Source organism: Protopterus annectens, chromosome 2.part1 (assembly GCF_019279795.1).
Source record: "Protopterus annectens isolate FY-2018-M chromosome 2.part1, PAN1.0, whole genome shotgun sequence".
In the NCBI taxonomy this organism is placed as follows: Eukaryota; Metazoa; Chordata; order Ceratodontiformes; family Protopteridae; genus Protopterus; species Protopterus annectens.
The window spans coordinates 324,207,425-324,224,189 of NC_056729.1; the positions used below are offsets into that span (position 1 = coordinate 324,207,425).

At 39.7% G+C, this 16,765-nt stretch overlaps 1 protein-coding gene across 1 annotated transcript in view; it reads right to left on the minus strand.

Annotated features, from left to right (window-relative positions):
* The window catches only part of TBC1D19 (TBC1 domain family member 19), a 2,958,314-nt gene that overhangs the window by 2,309,521 nt on the left and 632,028 nt on the right, over window positions 1-16,765 (minus strand). Inside the window, exon 7 of the mRNA XM_044062152.1 lies at window positions 3,941-3,987. Within this exon, the coding sequence (XP_043918087.1) occupies window positions 3,941-3,987 (47 nt within the window). The remainder of the gene's footprint in view (window positions 1-3,940; window positions 3,988-16,765) is intronic.

The window sequence follows — 16,765 nt, forward strand, 5'->3', positions numbered from 1 at the left end:
CTAGCTGACGGTCATGTCAGGCTTGTAGTTGGGGTGGAATGTAGAGTGTATAGCCGCTCCTGCGACTCAGTCACTAGTACTTCAGCTTCTATAGGGCTTTTTACACTCCTATCCTGTAAAGCCTTAATCAGCCGTTGTGTAATATCCATGTGCTGCATCAGTAGTTGTTCCATATTGGTAAACTAATCCAAAAAGAGACTAAATCAATAGCGGTAGTCAAAATGAAATAACGGTTACCAAAATAAAACAACGGTGACTGTATTAAAGCGGTAACCGAAATAAAACAACTATTGTTATTTTAACCGCTATATAGCGAATTGTAAACGCCAAACCAGTCAAAGCAGATACTGAGTGGCAAAAGGTTCAAGCTTAAAACACGGAATAAGACTATTAAACTGAAAAGCCACACAGTGAAAGCTAAAACTGGTTTATTAAACAAAATGTAACCATACGCAAACAAGGTACAAAGGCTTTCACCCTTCAAAATCTAGGGCATCATCAGAGTACTAAATGCATAATTACATATCCACCCCTTATATATGTAATTACTAATTAGTTAATTGATGAATAAAATACTGGCAATGAACCCTTCAAATTCATCCGAAAAAATTCAATTGTAATACATATTGTTGTATTGTACATATACTTAAAATCAATCCATGTTTACAATTCCATAGGAATATATAAATAGTAGTATAATGCCTTGTAAACAAACAAAATATAACACTAATATGTATAAAAAAGGTGATTTGCTATAAAAATCCTGCTCTAAAAACTCTAGTAATAGATAATTAAATATATACACAGAATAGCATTATTGGTACACTAAAAATGAATTTTATGTAAGTGGTATCCTAAATTAAATGGTTAAATTGGGAATGAATAAATGACATAATGTATCCATCTTAATGTATCCATCTAAATAAAAGTATAACACCTATAATTTAGATAAATGTATGTAAATGAATCTATAAAAAATAACTGATCAAATAAAATGTGATTTGTATTTTAATATACTGGATATAGATATATGTTCATTAACACCTGGCGAGGTACAGGCATTTAGTCTAAGGTGCCAGAGGCATTCCTTAGCCTCCAGCATAGTCTTCTCATCACCTCCCTTATGTATGTTGTACGGAATTCTATCTATAATGAAAAATAGAAATCTCTTGAAATTTGGACATCTAGTACTGTGTGTGAAAAGAGAACTTGTAGTTTTTTGCTTTTTAATGTCTCTGACATGTTCCACAATACGTTCTCTAAGCTTCCTGATAGTTTTCCCAACATAAAATGCTGAACATGTCGAGCATGTTGCAAGATAACAATCATCTTGGTGTTACAATTACAGTAGCCAGGGCATCCAATAGTTTTACCGAAATTAAAAATAGCAACATAAGGACCATCGTTAATGTATTTACATGTACGACAGGTTCCACATTTGCTCATCCTAGACATTTTAAAAGTGTCCTTATTTGTATTCATCTCATAAATTTCCTTTAAATTCCTCCCTCTGCTGAATGTAATCTTTGGATGACTGCAAATAATCTGTCAATTCAGCATTATTCGTAAAACACTTGTCCATGTCTCATGTATAATAACAATATTATAGGATGTTTCATTGTATGGTAGTATAAAAGTATCATTTCTAAATATATTTGTGTTAATATTCAAAATACTGTTACATCCAAATTTAATAATAGGTCTATAAATCAGATGTCTTTTTGTAAAAATCTCTTTTTTGATGTTACAACTAAGTTTATTAGGATATCCCCTGTCAAGGAACATGTCAGATAATTTCTCAATTTCTAACTCAAAGATATTGTCATCACTAATTATTACTGATAGTCTTACCATCTGACCTTTGATCAAATTCCTTTTTTGATGGTAGGGATGGCAACTATTAAAATGTAGGAAAGAACTGGAAAATGTTGTCTTTCTAAAAATATTGGAATGAATCACACCATCACTGTGATGAGGGTGAAAGCGCTTAGTACCTTGTTTGTGTATGGTTACATTTTGTTTAATAAACCAGTTTTAGCTTTCACTGTGTAGCTTTTCAGTTTAAATGTTTTCAACATGTTGCTCTCAGATACATATACACTGTCTCTAGCATGTTATATCAATAGCTGTTTCACATGGAACGCACGACTGCGCTCTATTTTCACTTACTTTCTGCCCCCAAAAAGAGGAACACTTTTTGTGTACATTTCTGATATGTAACAGTAAAAATAGTGGCCTTTGTAATGAACTTCTGCTTGCTGCTCACAGATACATATACCCCCCAAACAAGCCGCATCAATTGTCATTCAACAAAGAAAATGTAACTGTCCAATGTTTTCACACACAGCTTGATGCCGTACTCCCTAAAATGATACATGCTTTATCTGTTCCTCTATGATAATCAATTGTGGCAAAAGTGAAAAAACAAATGGTGACAGTAATGTAATTCAACCTATTAATCTTAGACATGTACACAATGTCACACACTGCACTAAACCAAAGCAAGAATCCCATCACTGCAATCATCTAACTGCCTTTTGCTTTGTTCAAGCAAAAGAAATAATGGCCACATTAATGTGTTCCAGCTTGCTGCTACAGCCACACCACCCCTACCTGATTGTTGTAATAAATAACAAACGTATAATCTTGCTGTGGGCAAGGAATATGGTTACCAATCTGGTTTCCTGACAGAAGAGTAAAGGCAGACATATCTATACAACAAAACTGTTCCTGATGATCAGACTGTCTGCATTTCTTGGACGTTTTTAAACAAATGACTGCATATTTCTAGGTAAGCACTGAAATCTAAGGAGCTTACTGTACACAGTAACAGTTCATGGGATAACTATTAATGTCCCTCTAACTAAGGCAAAAAGGTGGCAGTCAGAAGTTATACTAATGAACAACATGACCTCTCACTTTCAAGCTCAGTTTACCATTCATTTTAATTGGAAGCTATATGACAATTATTTGGCAAGTACAATTGCTGTACTAATGAAATAAGTACTCCATTGGTGTCCTTGACAACAAACAATTTTAAAATTGATTTCATGCTAGTTTTAAAATTATAAAAAGCATACTAAAATCATCTAGGCACTCATGATTATGTCTTCCAACAATGCCAAAATAGGTATTCATTATTAATGGCTTAAATGAGCATCTTCTGCATTGTACAACAAATTGATTTAAAGTCTACGATATCATGTACCATCTGAATAATATAGTTCCCTCCTCAAGCACCTCTTGGACAACTCAAATCTGTAATATGCAAAGTGCCACTGTCCTCTCAGATATGGTTTCCTTTGAGCACTGAGTACTTCCATGCAGCAGTCAGTACACCACTGAAGTGAACATATTACAGTGGTGCTATTCAGTACACAGTTCATGTAACACTGCATTAATGTGACTGCACACTGGCAGTTATATAATTCTGTTTCTGTAACGCATGTCTGTCAGTACTGTGGATAACACACCCTTTGAACTACAGCTGACTTGCTGTTCAAAAGTGCATTTTGTTTAAATATCATGTCTTAGATTATCAAAGATCTATGTATCATCAGTGCATTGATTTAACTTCATTCTACACTGTGGACTTGGCTTACCTACCACAATTAACAGTGTATGCCATTCCTTCCGAATCCTATCCCTAACACTTAAATGCTTTATGAGAAAAAAGCAAACAATCTTTTTTTAAAGACTGTGAAGAAAGCTCGTATTACCATGATAAAGTAACAATTTCCAAAAAGGGCATAAATTTATAATTTTGTAATTTTGTAATTCCTGGTGTCTCCAACCTCCTGCAAAATCATACATCAAAATAAAATACATGTGAAGACCATCCTATTCCAGTAAAATGAACAATGCTCCGTCTTATGTTTCTGGTAATATATTATACAAAACAGTAACACAAATATATAAATAATTTTTTATAAATGCTTACCTCAAGAAAATCTTTAGGTGCATATACAGGTCTGAAGAGACTTAAATCTGGAAATAATGAAAAATAATATTTATGTCCTTACTCTACCACCTCTTTGTTCCATTAAAAATTAACAATAATGCAAAAAGAAACAATTCTAAAAATATATGTACTACTATAATATTTTATATATGTATATATATATATATATATATATATATATATATATATATATATATATATATATATCTCTATATATGGGTCTACTTTACATGGTCGACTCTTCAGAAAGTAGACCTTCATATGGCCAAGACCATATGATCGACTTTCGAAAAGCTGAACATGTAATATAAACACATAACACACACCAAACACTTACTTTTCAACTGTTAGCAGGTGGGCAAGCCCCCCTGCGTCCCCCATGGGAGCCTCCGCCCCCACACACCCCGTAACTTAAGTATACCAACTCCGAGATCGCACTACAGTGGGAAGAGGAAATTTTCCCATTCTGCACTGTACAGAGATAGCGGTTCCCCATGGTTGGCTTTTCTGGAAATAACGAAAAATAATAATTATGTCCTTACTCTACCACCTCTTTGTTCCATTAACAATGAACAATAATGTGAAAAGAAACAATCCTAAAAATATATGTACTACTATAATGATATTTTATATATATATATATATATATATATATATATATATATATATATATATATATATATATATATATATATATATAGATATATATACATCTACATCTACACAGAGGTCGACTTTACATGGTCGACTCTTCAGAAAGTCGACTTTCATATGGCCAAGACCATATGATCGACTTTCGAAAAGCTGACCATGTAATATAAACACATAACACACACCAAACACTTACCTTTCAACTGTTAGCAGGTGGGCAGGCCCCCCCTGCATCCCCCATGGGAGACTCCGCCCCCCACACACCCCATAACTTAACAATACCAACTCCGAGATCGCACTACAGTGCGGAAGAGGAAATTTTCCCATTCTGCACTGTACAGAGATAGCGGTTCCCCATGGTTGGCTTTTCTGGAAATAACGAAAAATAATATTTATGTCCGTACTCTACCACCTCTTTGTTCCATTAAAAATTAACAATAATGTGAAAAGAAACAATCCTAAAAATATATGTACTACTATAATGATATTTTATTTATATATATATATATATATATATATATATATATATATATATATATATATATATATACATATACACAGAGGTCTACTTTACATGGTCGACTCTGCAGAAAGTCGACTTTCATATGGCCAAGACCATATGATCGACTTTTGAAAAGCCGACCATGTAATATAAACACATAACACACACCAAACACTTACCTTTCAACTGTTAGCAGGTGGGCAAGCCCCCCTGCATCTCCCATGGGAGGCTCCGCCCCCACACACCCCATAACTTAACTATATCAACTCCGAGATTGCACTACAGTGCATAAGAGAAAATTTTCCCATTCCACACTGTACAGAGATAGCGGTTCCCTATGACTGGCTTTTTGAAAGTCGATCATATGGTCTCGGCCATATGAAAGTCGACTTTCTGTAAAGTTGACCATGTGAAGGGGACCCATATATATTTATATATATATATATATATATATATATATATATATATATACACATATACACACACACACACACACACACACACACACACATATATATATACACACTCACACATATACACACTCCCACAGACGCACTCGCACGCACATGCATACACACATGTATATCATTACAGTACTACAGTAATATACATTTCATCATATTAGTTACAATGCATATTCTACAAAAAAATTGATATAACATCACAATATTCATTTTAAAGCTTTATTGTGTGGACTGTAACAATTCTACTGTTCTAAAACTGTCCACAGAGAAAGATCTGGGCAACTACAAACCAGTTACATTAGCATTTACTCCTGGGAATGTTGTCACAAAAACATAAGTAGTGGTACACATAACTAGCTGGCAAACAGGAAAGGTAGTTGCTTATGTTGCTCATGTTACTCATGTTAGTTTACAAGAAAAGCTAGTTGGAAGGTACATGGAAGGGGAGTGGAGTAGGATGCAAAGATGTTAAAATGGTCATGGAAGGGGGTCACAAGCCTTGAAAGAAGCAGTGCTAATAAGAGTAACAGGGCAAATATGATGGCTACATTATAATCTGCTACTATAAGTATATGCTGTGTATGACTGATGTCACGGTATGCCACTCCGCCAAAATGGGGACCTTAACTGGCTATGACTGAATGACTCCACCTGGCTCCACCTAGTCCATCTCAATGAAAAAGCTATTATATGTGACCACAAAGGATCTGACCTTCATGATACCATAAGGACTGCCCAGCAAAGGGATAGTTCCCAAATTACCAGTAAGAAGTAAAATGCTCTAGTTGATGATGGGGGAGCATAAAGGAGAAAATTGGGAAAGACGTAAGAGAACTGTAATGGATGAAAAGAGAATAGGTAAGTATTAAGTGCTACATTGAAAAAAAAAAAAGACAACAGACTCAATAATGACAATAAAAATAGATTTACAAAAGGGAGTGCATGGCAAACTAACCTGATAAGTTTCTTTGACTGAGAAATAAGGATAAAAAGTAATGGGCTAATACTTGATGCAGTGCTTCTAGATTTTAGTACTTCATGTGGTTATCTGCCATGTAGAACTAAGTAAAATAATGTGTACAGGTGCTGGTAAGAAGAAGGCAATATGGACTTAAATGGTAGTGGTCTGGGAGATTTCAGCAAGCAGCAGAGCAAGATAAACTGTCTGAAAGACAGATGCCTGGTTAGTAGTGCTCTGCAAGAGTCAGCAAGGGGTTCTACACTGTTTTAAAGTTTTACATAAATTTATCATGGAGCCTGGAAAATACGATATCTGCTGATAATTCTAAGATATGCATACTGTTTTAGGACAGAGGAGTAAGTTTACAGAATATGTGAGGGTATGTGATAGGCACATGGATAAATGCTAGCATGTTGTCTTGGAGTCAAGAATATGCTACATGAGATGATACTAAAAGTGACTACTGGGGTGGGTTTGGCATAATGGTGAAGATCATCACCTCACAGACACATGGCACATGGTTTGATTTTAACCATGGGTTACTGGTCTTAAACGTCTTACAAGGTCTTACAAGTCTTAAAATGGCCCTTCTGAGGCCCTTTTACGCCAGTCACCTATAAAGAGGATTACTTTGTTAAGATTATCCCAAGATCTAATCAAGGTGTTCATTGTTCATGAGTTCTGGTCAAGGCAATTATGAGGATGAGCAATACAGTGCAAGTACTTTATTCTAGGAGTAAGGAGGTAACCTTACACATGTTTACTGTCTTAGTGAGACCTTACCTTGAATACTAAGTATTTATTTTATTTATTTATCCTTTCTGACCAGGTTAGGTCCACTAGGCAAGTGGCCCAGTTTCAGAGAAGACTTGAACTGGTATTTCTACTAAAGGGGCAATTTGGCCAACGCATCGGGGAACCTCTCCTACTCCTTTCAGTAGGAGCCACAGGATCTTTTACATCTGAGCTATGAGACCTAAGTTTAATGTCTCACCTGAAGGATGAAACACTTAGGACTGCAGCACCCCCTGATGCTGCACTGTAATGTCAGCAATCCAGTCATCAGTTGTGGGAATAAAAACCACAGCCTTTTGGTCTTCCATAGTTATAGAGACCATCTAATTCAGAGAATGTATAAAGAATAGAATGTCGTTTGTCTTCGACTTTTCCCAGTTAGGGGTCACCACAGCAGAACTCCAGTCTGCTAATGATTGGCAGTAGATTTTTTTATGGTGCTGAGTTGCCAGCCCGATGCCAAACCTTCAGTGAAGGCACGCCCATTCACGCATGTCTTTCGGAGGCCACTCGACCACGGGGAAGACATGCAGACTCCACACAGAAGGCACTCCAGCTGTGAATCGAACAGGAGAACCTCTTGCTGTGAGGCAACAACGCTACCGCTGTACCACCGTGGCTTGTATATAAAGAACAGAATACTCAAGTGAATTAAGAAACTGGAAGTTTCTGGTAATGAAGAATTACGGAGTCATCTGCGCAAGTTAGAGGAAGAAAAAGATATACAAAATGGGCACATAAACATTAGAAAAGGTTTGGATGATACATTGTTTAGTTGAAAGGACAGGAAGAGGCAGAATAAAAGGATTAAAACAGAAGAATTCTGGGGAAACATTTAATGTAATACCTATACGATGAAAGGTTAAGTTGGGGTGCGATAGACTGTATCAGCTGATGAAAGAAAGTGGCAGTTGTGAATAATGAACATCTCAACAGACAACACTGCTGTTTTCTTTGTTATTGTAATGTAATGCACTACTCTATCTAATAACATTGAGAAGCATCTTTTTCTACAGGTGAACAAAGTTCTAAGTCATCACACACTACAACTGAATATTAGCTGATAACTAAAAGAGATACTGCACCTTCATTTTAGTTAAGGCCAGAAATCCTGTAGTGGTTAAATGAAATCCTGCAAAGATAAAGTACAGTTGTGTAAGTTGAACTTAACATAACAGTAGATGTTCAATAATCACTGGTGCAGTAGCCTTAGCTATATGAGGTTATATCCTGCCCAGGATATAGCAGCTAGCCAGCTTCCAAAGCTTCAGGGCAACTTTCATGTGCCCAAATTGTCAAGCAGCTCGAGCTGGTCTGACAAGAAAAATAGTTTGGAAGCAAAGCCCTTCAGAAGTTTCCCGCCAGCAGAGAAATGGAGGCTGCAGAGCCCTGAAAGGATGATACTAGCTAGGAACTAACTAACTAACTAAATGTCCACACCCTGACATAAAAAAACACCAAAACACAAAGGGGACTAAGGGCGGGAGTAGCTACTGGAGCAGTGATCTTTCAAACATCTACTGTTATATTAGGTTCATCTTGTACAACTGTACTGTGTTCATCAAATTGATCACTGCTACATCAGACTTAACTATATGGGTAGATTACCACAGTTAACTACATTTGGGAGGTGGAAGATGAAAAGTCCAGGAGCCCCTGGAGAGTGGTACTTGCAAAGCTTGATCTGGACCTAGAGAAGGAATCAAGCTTATAGTGCTTTGTAAAAGTATACACAGAGGACCAAATAGCAGATTCTAGAATACTTCTAGAATCCAACCCTTTGTAAAAAGCTATTGAATAAGCCAGTGCCATGGTAGAATGGGCCTTGACCCAGCCTGGAGTAGTTTTGTTATGGCAAGTGTAACAAAGGGTAATAGCTTCAGATAAATATTCAGAAATAGTCTGTTTTGATACAGGTTGTCCTTTCTTACCTTCACAAGAAATTAACAACTTATCTAAAGTTCTGAAAGATTTAGTCCTGTCAAAATAGTACCTGAGCTGTCTGTGGACATCCAAGGTATGGAATATGCTCTCTCCCTCATTTTTAGGTTCAGGAAAGGAAATGGGGAGATAGTTTGACTTAAAGTATACTCTGATACAACTTTAGCCATAAAAGAAGGAATAGTTCTCAAAGAAACACTGTCCCTATGGAAATGAGGTAGGGTTAACTCACCATAAGAGCTTGCACCTCAAGATACCATTCTTGCAGAAGTCAGGGTAATAAGTAAAACTGCTGTCCATGCTAAGACCCTCAAGTCAGACAGATCAGCTACTTCAAATGGAACAAGTGTCAGTTTATCTAACACAAAATTAAGATCCCAAGGAGGGCCCACCTCTTTCCATGGAGGCCTCCTATACAAAACTCCTTTCAAGAACATTTTAATATGAGACTGCATTAAAGGAGGAAGATTCATGGGAAGACATGCTGAAATGGCCAATAACTGAATGTTGACAGAGGAATAACTAAAGGCCATAAGATAATAACTCACACAAATATTGTAAAACCCGAGAACAACTAGCCCTGAATGGGTTCTAGTTATGTTGTTGACACCAACTAGAAAACTCTTCCATTTACCTTTTACATGATATTCTAGTAACAGGCTTTTTTGCCTCCATTAGTACCTGCTGCACATCCTCAGTAAACAGGTGCCTAAAAGGAATTAAAACCCTATCATCCGGGTATTCAGTTAAAGATTACTGATGTCAGGGTGTATCAAACAGTCCTGTTCTTGTGTAAGTAGATCCATTCTGTGAGGAAGGTTGTGGTAATTGTCACTGGCCATTTCCAAAAGAAGGGAGAAAGTACAGTTGTGTACACTTACCATAAATGTAGATGTTCAAGTGTATTCACTGTTGCAATCATTACATGTGGGTAATCCTGCTGGCAGGTTGCCCTCAGTTGGCCTGAATTCCAAAGTCCTGGGTCGGCCGCTGTCACCCCCTCCCTGACGTCAGGTTGTCAGGGGTATAAAAGATGCGGCCAACACCATTTTCTTTAGTTTTTCTTGCCCCAGATGTCAGGTGCCCCCTAAAAGGGCAGTCAGAATTTATATATGTATAAATACACGCACCAATATAAGCATTACCTTCATCTACAAGCAAATACACCACATAGGTTGTATAAAACAGAGAAGGAATGATAGGTTGCATCAGAAGAAAGGGGGGGGTGGGTAACCTGGACTGCAACAGTGAATATACTTGAACATCTACATTTATGGTAAGTGTACACAACTGCACCATGTTCTTCGTGTTTCACTGTTGCAGTCATTACATTTGGGTAGATTCCCAAAGCTATGGCTGGGAGGCTGGAGCTAAACTGCATTAGGAGCGGCTATGAGTCCCTGCAGAACTGCAGTGGCAAAGCCTGCCCTGGATTTAGAGTAGAGTGGCAGATGATAGTGCTTTGTAAAGGTGTGCACTGAACTCCACGTAGTTGCCTCTAAAATGTCCTTGGCTGGTACTCCCCTGAGAAAGGCCGCTGAAGTGGCTGCAGCTCTGGTGGAATGTGGCCTAATGTCCTTAGGCACTGGCTTGCCATGTTGTAAGTAGCAGAAACGAATGCAGTGGGCTATCCATTTTAAAATAGTTTGCTTTGAGATAGCCTTTCCTTGTGATCCTGCAACATATGCCACTAGCAATTGCTCTGTCTTTCTTAAAACTTTGGTTCTGTCCACGTAGAATCTAAGCTGTCTGTGTACATCCAAAGAATGCAGAATTCTTTCCCCCTTGTTCTGTGGATTTAGATAAAAAGTTGGCAGATGAATGGTTTGGTTAAGAGCCACACTGGACACCACTTTAGGCATAAATGTTTGTCCTCAGGGAGACTCTGTCCGGATAAAAAATGATAAAAGGTTCCACATGAGTGCCTGTAGCTCTGAACCACGTCTTGCAGAAGTTATTGCTAGGAGCAGAGCTGTTTTCCAAGATAAAAACTTTATATTTGCAGTAGCAGCTGGTTCAAAAGGAGGCAGGGTGAGTTTTTCCAAGACATAGTTGAGGTCCCATACAGGCATTGGAGATCTCCTTGGAGGCCTTACATTTTTGGCTCCTCTGAGGTACTGTTTTAATAAGGGATGCGAAAAGATTGGTGACTCTGCATTGTAATGAGCCAAAATGGCAGAGGCATGAATTTTAACAGATGAGAAAGATCGGCCTTTGTCCAGCATCTCAGTAAGTATTGTAAAATCTGAGGAATATTTGGCACAGCTGTATCTGTTCCTTGTGCCTGGTTCCAGGCACAGAATCTCTTCCATTTTCCAGCATAAGATTTTCTAGTACTAGGCCTTCTGGCTTCCAAAATGACATCCACCACAGCTTTGCTGAGAGGTGTGTTTTATATGACTACATTATCCGCCATGCTGCCAAGTTTAAAGTCCTGAGCTGGCTGTGCAGGATCTGATTGTTTTGCTGGGACAGTAGATGTGGTACTTGAGGAAGGGTCCAAGCTGGGCATTGAGACAAGCTCTTTAATATTGGGTACCAGTGCTGGGGCCAGAATCTCTTGATAGTTTGTTGTTGGGAGGCAAAGATCTACGTCTCTGCATCCCCCATTTCCTTGTTATCATGATTGTGCCTGCAGATGTACTTAGTAAGTCAATGCTGTGTCCCACAAAGTCATGGCTAGTCTGCAAAGGGGGTAAAAATGTGTGCACCACTGCTTGTTTATATACCACATGACCGTGGTGTTGCCTGTCTTTATCAGTAGTTGTCCTGGTTGAAGTAGGTCCTTGAAGGCTGTCAGGGCATTTTGAACAGCTAGCATCTCTTTTTGATTGATATGTAGATGCATTTGGTTTGAGGTCCATGTTCCCCGAATGCATTTTCCTGCCATGTGGGCCCCCCAGGCATAATCTGACGCATCCGTTGTTAATGTTTGCCTGGCTGGGGGGTTGTCCCTTGTTTTGGTGACAAGCCTTTGCCCACCATCGAAACTCCTGTTGCAAGCATTGAATGAGAGTAATTATAGTTTCCAGGCTGTGGCAATGTTGAGTCCAAACACTTTTTAGGTACCACTGAAGTTTTCTCATACGCAGTCTTGCATATGGAATTAGTAGGATGCAGGATGCCATGAAGCCAAAAGCCTGCAGAATTTTTCTTGCAGATAACTGGGGCTTTGTTGCTAACATTTTGAAGTAGGTAGTCAGTTGTCTTTGCTTGTCTGGCATGAGATAAGCCATCTGGGCAGTTGTTTTTAAGCTTGCACCCAGGAATATTATCTCTTGAGAGGGTACGAGTTTTGATTTTTTTTCATTGACTGTGTACCCTAGGCATGTTAGAAGTTTTGTCATAAACGCCAGATGCTGTAGAAGGATGTCCTTGTTCTCTGCTTGAATTAGACAGTTGTCCAAGTAAGGATATATTTGTATTCCTCTTTGTCTGCAGAATGCAATTACTGGTGCCAGGCAATTTGTAAAGACCCTGGGCGCAGTAGATAAGCCAAAGGGCAGTGCAGAGAATTGGTAATGCATTGAGCCAGCCTTGAATCTGAGGTATCTTATGCATATTTGTCTGATAGGGACATGCAGATATGCCTCTTTTAGGTCTAAAGTTACAAGCCAAGTGTTCTTGCCCAGCATGGGCATTAGCTGCTGTAAAGTCAGCATTTTGAATTTTGGTATATCCAGGAATGTATTTAGAATTGATAGGTCCAGTATTGGCCTCCAGGCCTTGTCTTTTCTGGGTACCAAGAACAGTCTTGAGTAAAATCCTTGTCTCTGTTCTTGCTCTGGCACTTGCTGAATGGCCCTCATGTCCATGAGGGATGAGACTTGTTTTTGTGCCTCTGCCCATTGATTTTTTTGGCAGATCTGGCCAGCCGTTTGCCTTTGGCAGGGTATGGAAATGGAACTTGTAGCCTTGTGACACGATATTTAGAACCCATTTGTCCTAGGTTATAATGCTCCAGTTTTGAGAAAAAAGTGCTAATTTTCCCCCTAAGGGTGCTGCTAGGAAATAAGTGCTTGGTGCAGGCAGAGGGAAGTCACTGGGACTGTTTCCTGTAAGGTTGTGATTTGTCTTCTCCACTTTTGGAGGTAGAAGCACCCCACTGCTTTGACCTGTATGAACCTTGCGCCTGGGTCTGCCTCTAGAACGTCTGGGTCTGCCCTTTTGAGGTCTGACACAGAAAAGGACCAATTCTTTGTTGGCCAGTGTCTACTAAACCTAGGTGGCTGTACTTGTAAGAAATCTTTGACCATTTGCATAGATTTAGCCTTGCCCTTCATTTTCCTTAACACCTCCTCTGCTTTAACACCAAACAAAGAATCATGCTGTAAAGGTGCATCCAATAATTTTACTTTAACATGATCTGGCAGATTTTGTTCCTTTAACCAAGCATGCCTTCTAATGACAGAGCCTGTAACTGCGGCCCTGCAGGAGGCCTCTAAAGAATCAAAACCACATTGCAAAGTATGCTTTCCAACTTGTTCAGCTGCATGCAATATATCCTGCATTTCCTTGTTTTCTGCACATTCAGAATGTAACAACATTTTCTGTTTAAGCAATGCCATGACATGTTGCTGATATTTGAGCATATGAAACTGACAGTTTAAGGCCCTTATAGCCAAGGTAGCAGATGTGTAAACTTTTTTTTCCCCATCTATCCAGTGCCCTAGAATCCCTGTCAGAAGGGGTAGGTTTTTTTGCAGCAGAAGCCTTAACACCCTTGGGTCCCTGAGAAATAGTTTCTGGGTCTGCAGCAGGGTTTTTAAAAAGGAATTTATGTGAGTCAGGAATCCTGTAATATCTGTCAGGCTTAACAGGAGCTGGAGGTAAGGAGTAAGGGTTAGGCTAGACTCCGAAAACACATCATCTACAATGTCTAAAACAGGAGGGACAACTAGTGGCTTGTGTTGAGGTAGTAACAGGAAATCCCTGAGCCTCTTTTTAGACTCTGAAAAATCTTGGCTCTCCCAGTGGAAATGCTCCCTTATGGTATGCAAGGTTTCCCCAAAAGAATAATCCTCAGGAGGAGAAGCTGAAGGTATGGATTCTTCAGCATCAGAATCCTCACAGGGGGAAAAGAATATTCCTGATCAGAAGAGGAATCAGAAGAAATGGAAACCTGATCTGAAGATTCATAGTCAGTCTCTTGCCTAGGCCTCTTATCAGGAGGGGGATGGGAACCCCTGATTAAGGTAATCAAGTCTTCGGCCATTTTGAGCATCTGTTTTTTGGGCATGGAGGCCTGTCCACGTGGCTCTTGAGGTAGCTCTTTGCCTTTGAAGGTGCTTTAGCCTTTGTCTTTGAAGTTGGTTTAATGTATAGATGTTTGGGTTTGAATACACCCTCAGAAGCTGGTGCCTGCTCAGCGGCTCCGGACCCATCTGAAGGTATAGCGTCCGAGGCTCCAATACCCTGAGTTTCCAGCGGCATGGCCGACTTCATGTGGGAGTCGGTAGCGGCCTGCGACTCTAAAGTAGCGGTTGTCAGGGGTTGAGAAAGTGCCTCACTGAGAACCAGCGAACCGGCGACTGGCTTAGGAGAAGCCTCGTTGTCGATTTTGGGCCTCGGTCTTTCTTTTTCTTTGAGTTTTTTGTGAACTCCGGTAGTTGGATGGCTTTCCGACAACATTTCTGGATAATTAAATCTGCGGCCAAAGTAGTTTAAAGCATAATTATACCGACGCTTAATAGTGTGTTGATTAAATCTAGCACAAAACCGACAACCCAGATAATTATGATCAGGGCCTAGGCAAGGAATACAGTAAGAGTAAAAGTCCTTATGAGGTATTTGCTTCCCACAAGAAATACAATTATTAACTATTTTTGACATCGATTCTGGAGCAAGAAAAAAGTTTCCCCAACGGGGTACTTAGCTTTATAGAAGACTTTGGATCTGAAATTCGAACTCGAAAATCTCAGGAGTCGGCCAACCGGCACTTGCGAACTGCTTCTGCTTCGGGCACCGCGCGGCAAGAAAGACTAAAGAAAATGGCATCGGCTGCATCTTTTATACCCCTGATGACCTGACGTCAGGGAGGGGGTGACAGAGGCAGACTGAGGGCAACCTGCCAGCAGGATTACCCAAATGTAATGACTGCAACAGTGAAACACGAAGAACATCCATGTTGGCCTGGGCCAGAAGGGAGTCAACACAATGATCTTGGAGGATTCCTTCTGAATCCTGGAAAAGCATACAGGAACATTCCTGTCCAAGGAAAAGAAAATGCATCTATCTTCCAGGCCTTCTTTCATGGAGTCTTGGAACAGAATCTTGTCAGTTGATTGTCAGACAGGAAGCAAAGAGGTCTACCTGAAAAACTCACCACAGATGGATCAAATCTTGGAAGACATTTTGATCTCGTTTCCATTTGTAAGGGTCTACATTGGTCTTGTTCAGCTTGTCTGCCACACAATTTTTCTCTAACAGAATGTAGGATGCCTGTAGAGTGAGACTGTGTTGTGGAGCTATATCCAAAAGCTAACATGGCTAGTCTGCAAAGGGGTTATGACCTGGATCCCCCTTGCTCGTTGATGTACCACTTGAAGAGGTTCCAGGGAAAAAATGATTGACAAAGTTGACTGTCTTGATCAGGGCAAGCATCTCCTTGATATTTATGTGCTTGCATCTGTCCTTGATGTCCTGCACCACCTCCACTTTTATCCCTCCTTAAACTGATTCCCCAAGCAAAGTCGAAAACAGTTGTGGTGACTGACAGCTTTGCAGCAGAGAGGGAGAAGGAGAGACCTGGTTTTAAGGATATCTGTTGTTTCTACCAAAATGAGAAGTTATGTACCTACCATAACGTTCCATGTTAGTTGTCTTCTCTCGCCTTCTTTCTTGCTTGATGGGTTCGGAGCCGATCCTCGGCTCCGACTCGGCACTTTGCTAAGCTCGAGAGTCACTTTTACCAGCTCGAGGCAGCCCCATATCCCATGATGCAAGGCGGTAAATACTCAGATCTCGTTTGTTACCTATAGGCAATAACACCTAGCACAAAAAACTTCCCAGAAGGAAAGAAAGGCAAAAAGCCTGAAGGATGGGCTATAAGGTAGACCAGAACTAGCTGGTCTTAAGAAGCATTCTTCCATATAGGGAGAAAAAGGTCTGTCCAGGCCAGGGGGCAGGAGGGAGGGTCGCAAGAAAGAAGGCGAGAGAAGACAACTAACATGGAACGTTATGGTAGGTACATAACTTCTCAATGTTAAGTTGTCAATCTCGCCTTCATTCTTGCTTGATGGGACCGCGTCCCTAGCACCTCTATCCTGGGTGGCTCAATGGAACAGACTCTTGAGAACTGTAGAGCCAAAACTGGCTCTATTCCTGGAGGCCAAATCCAATTTGTAATGAGAAACAAAGGTATGAGGAGTGGCCCAAGTAGCTGCTGCACAAATAGTGTCTAATGGAAGTCTAGCCTGAAAAGCTGTGGAAGTGGCTAAGCTTCTGGTTGAATGCGCTTTAGGTTTTGAGCACAGCTGTTTTCCCCTGAG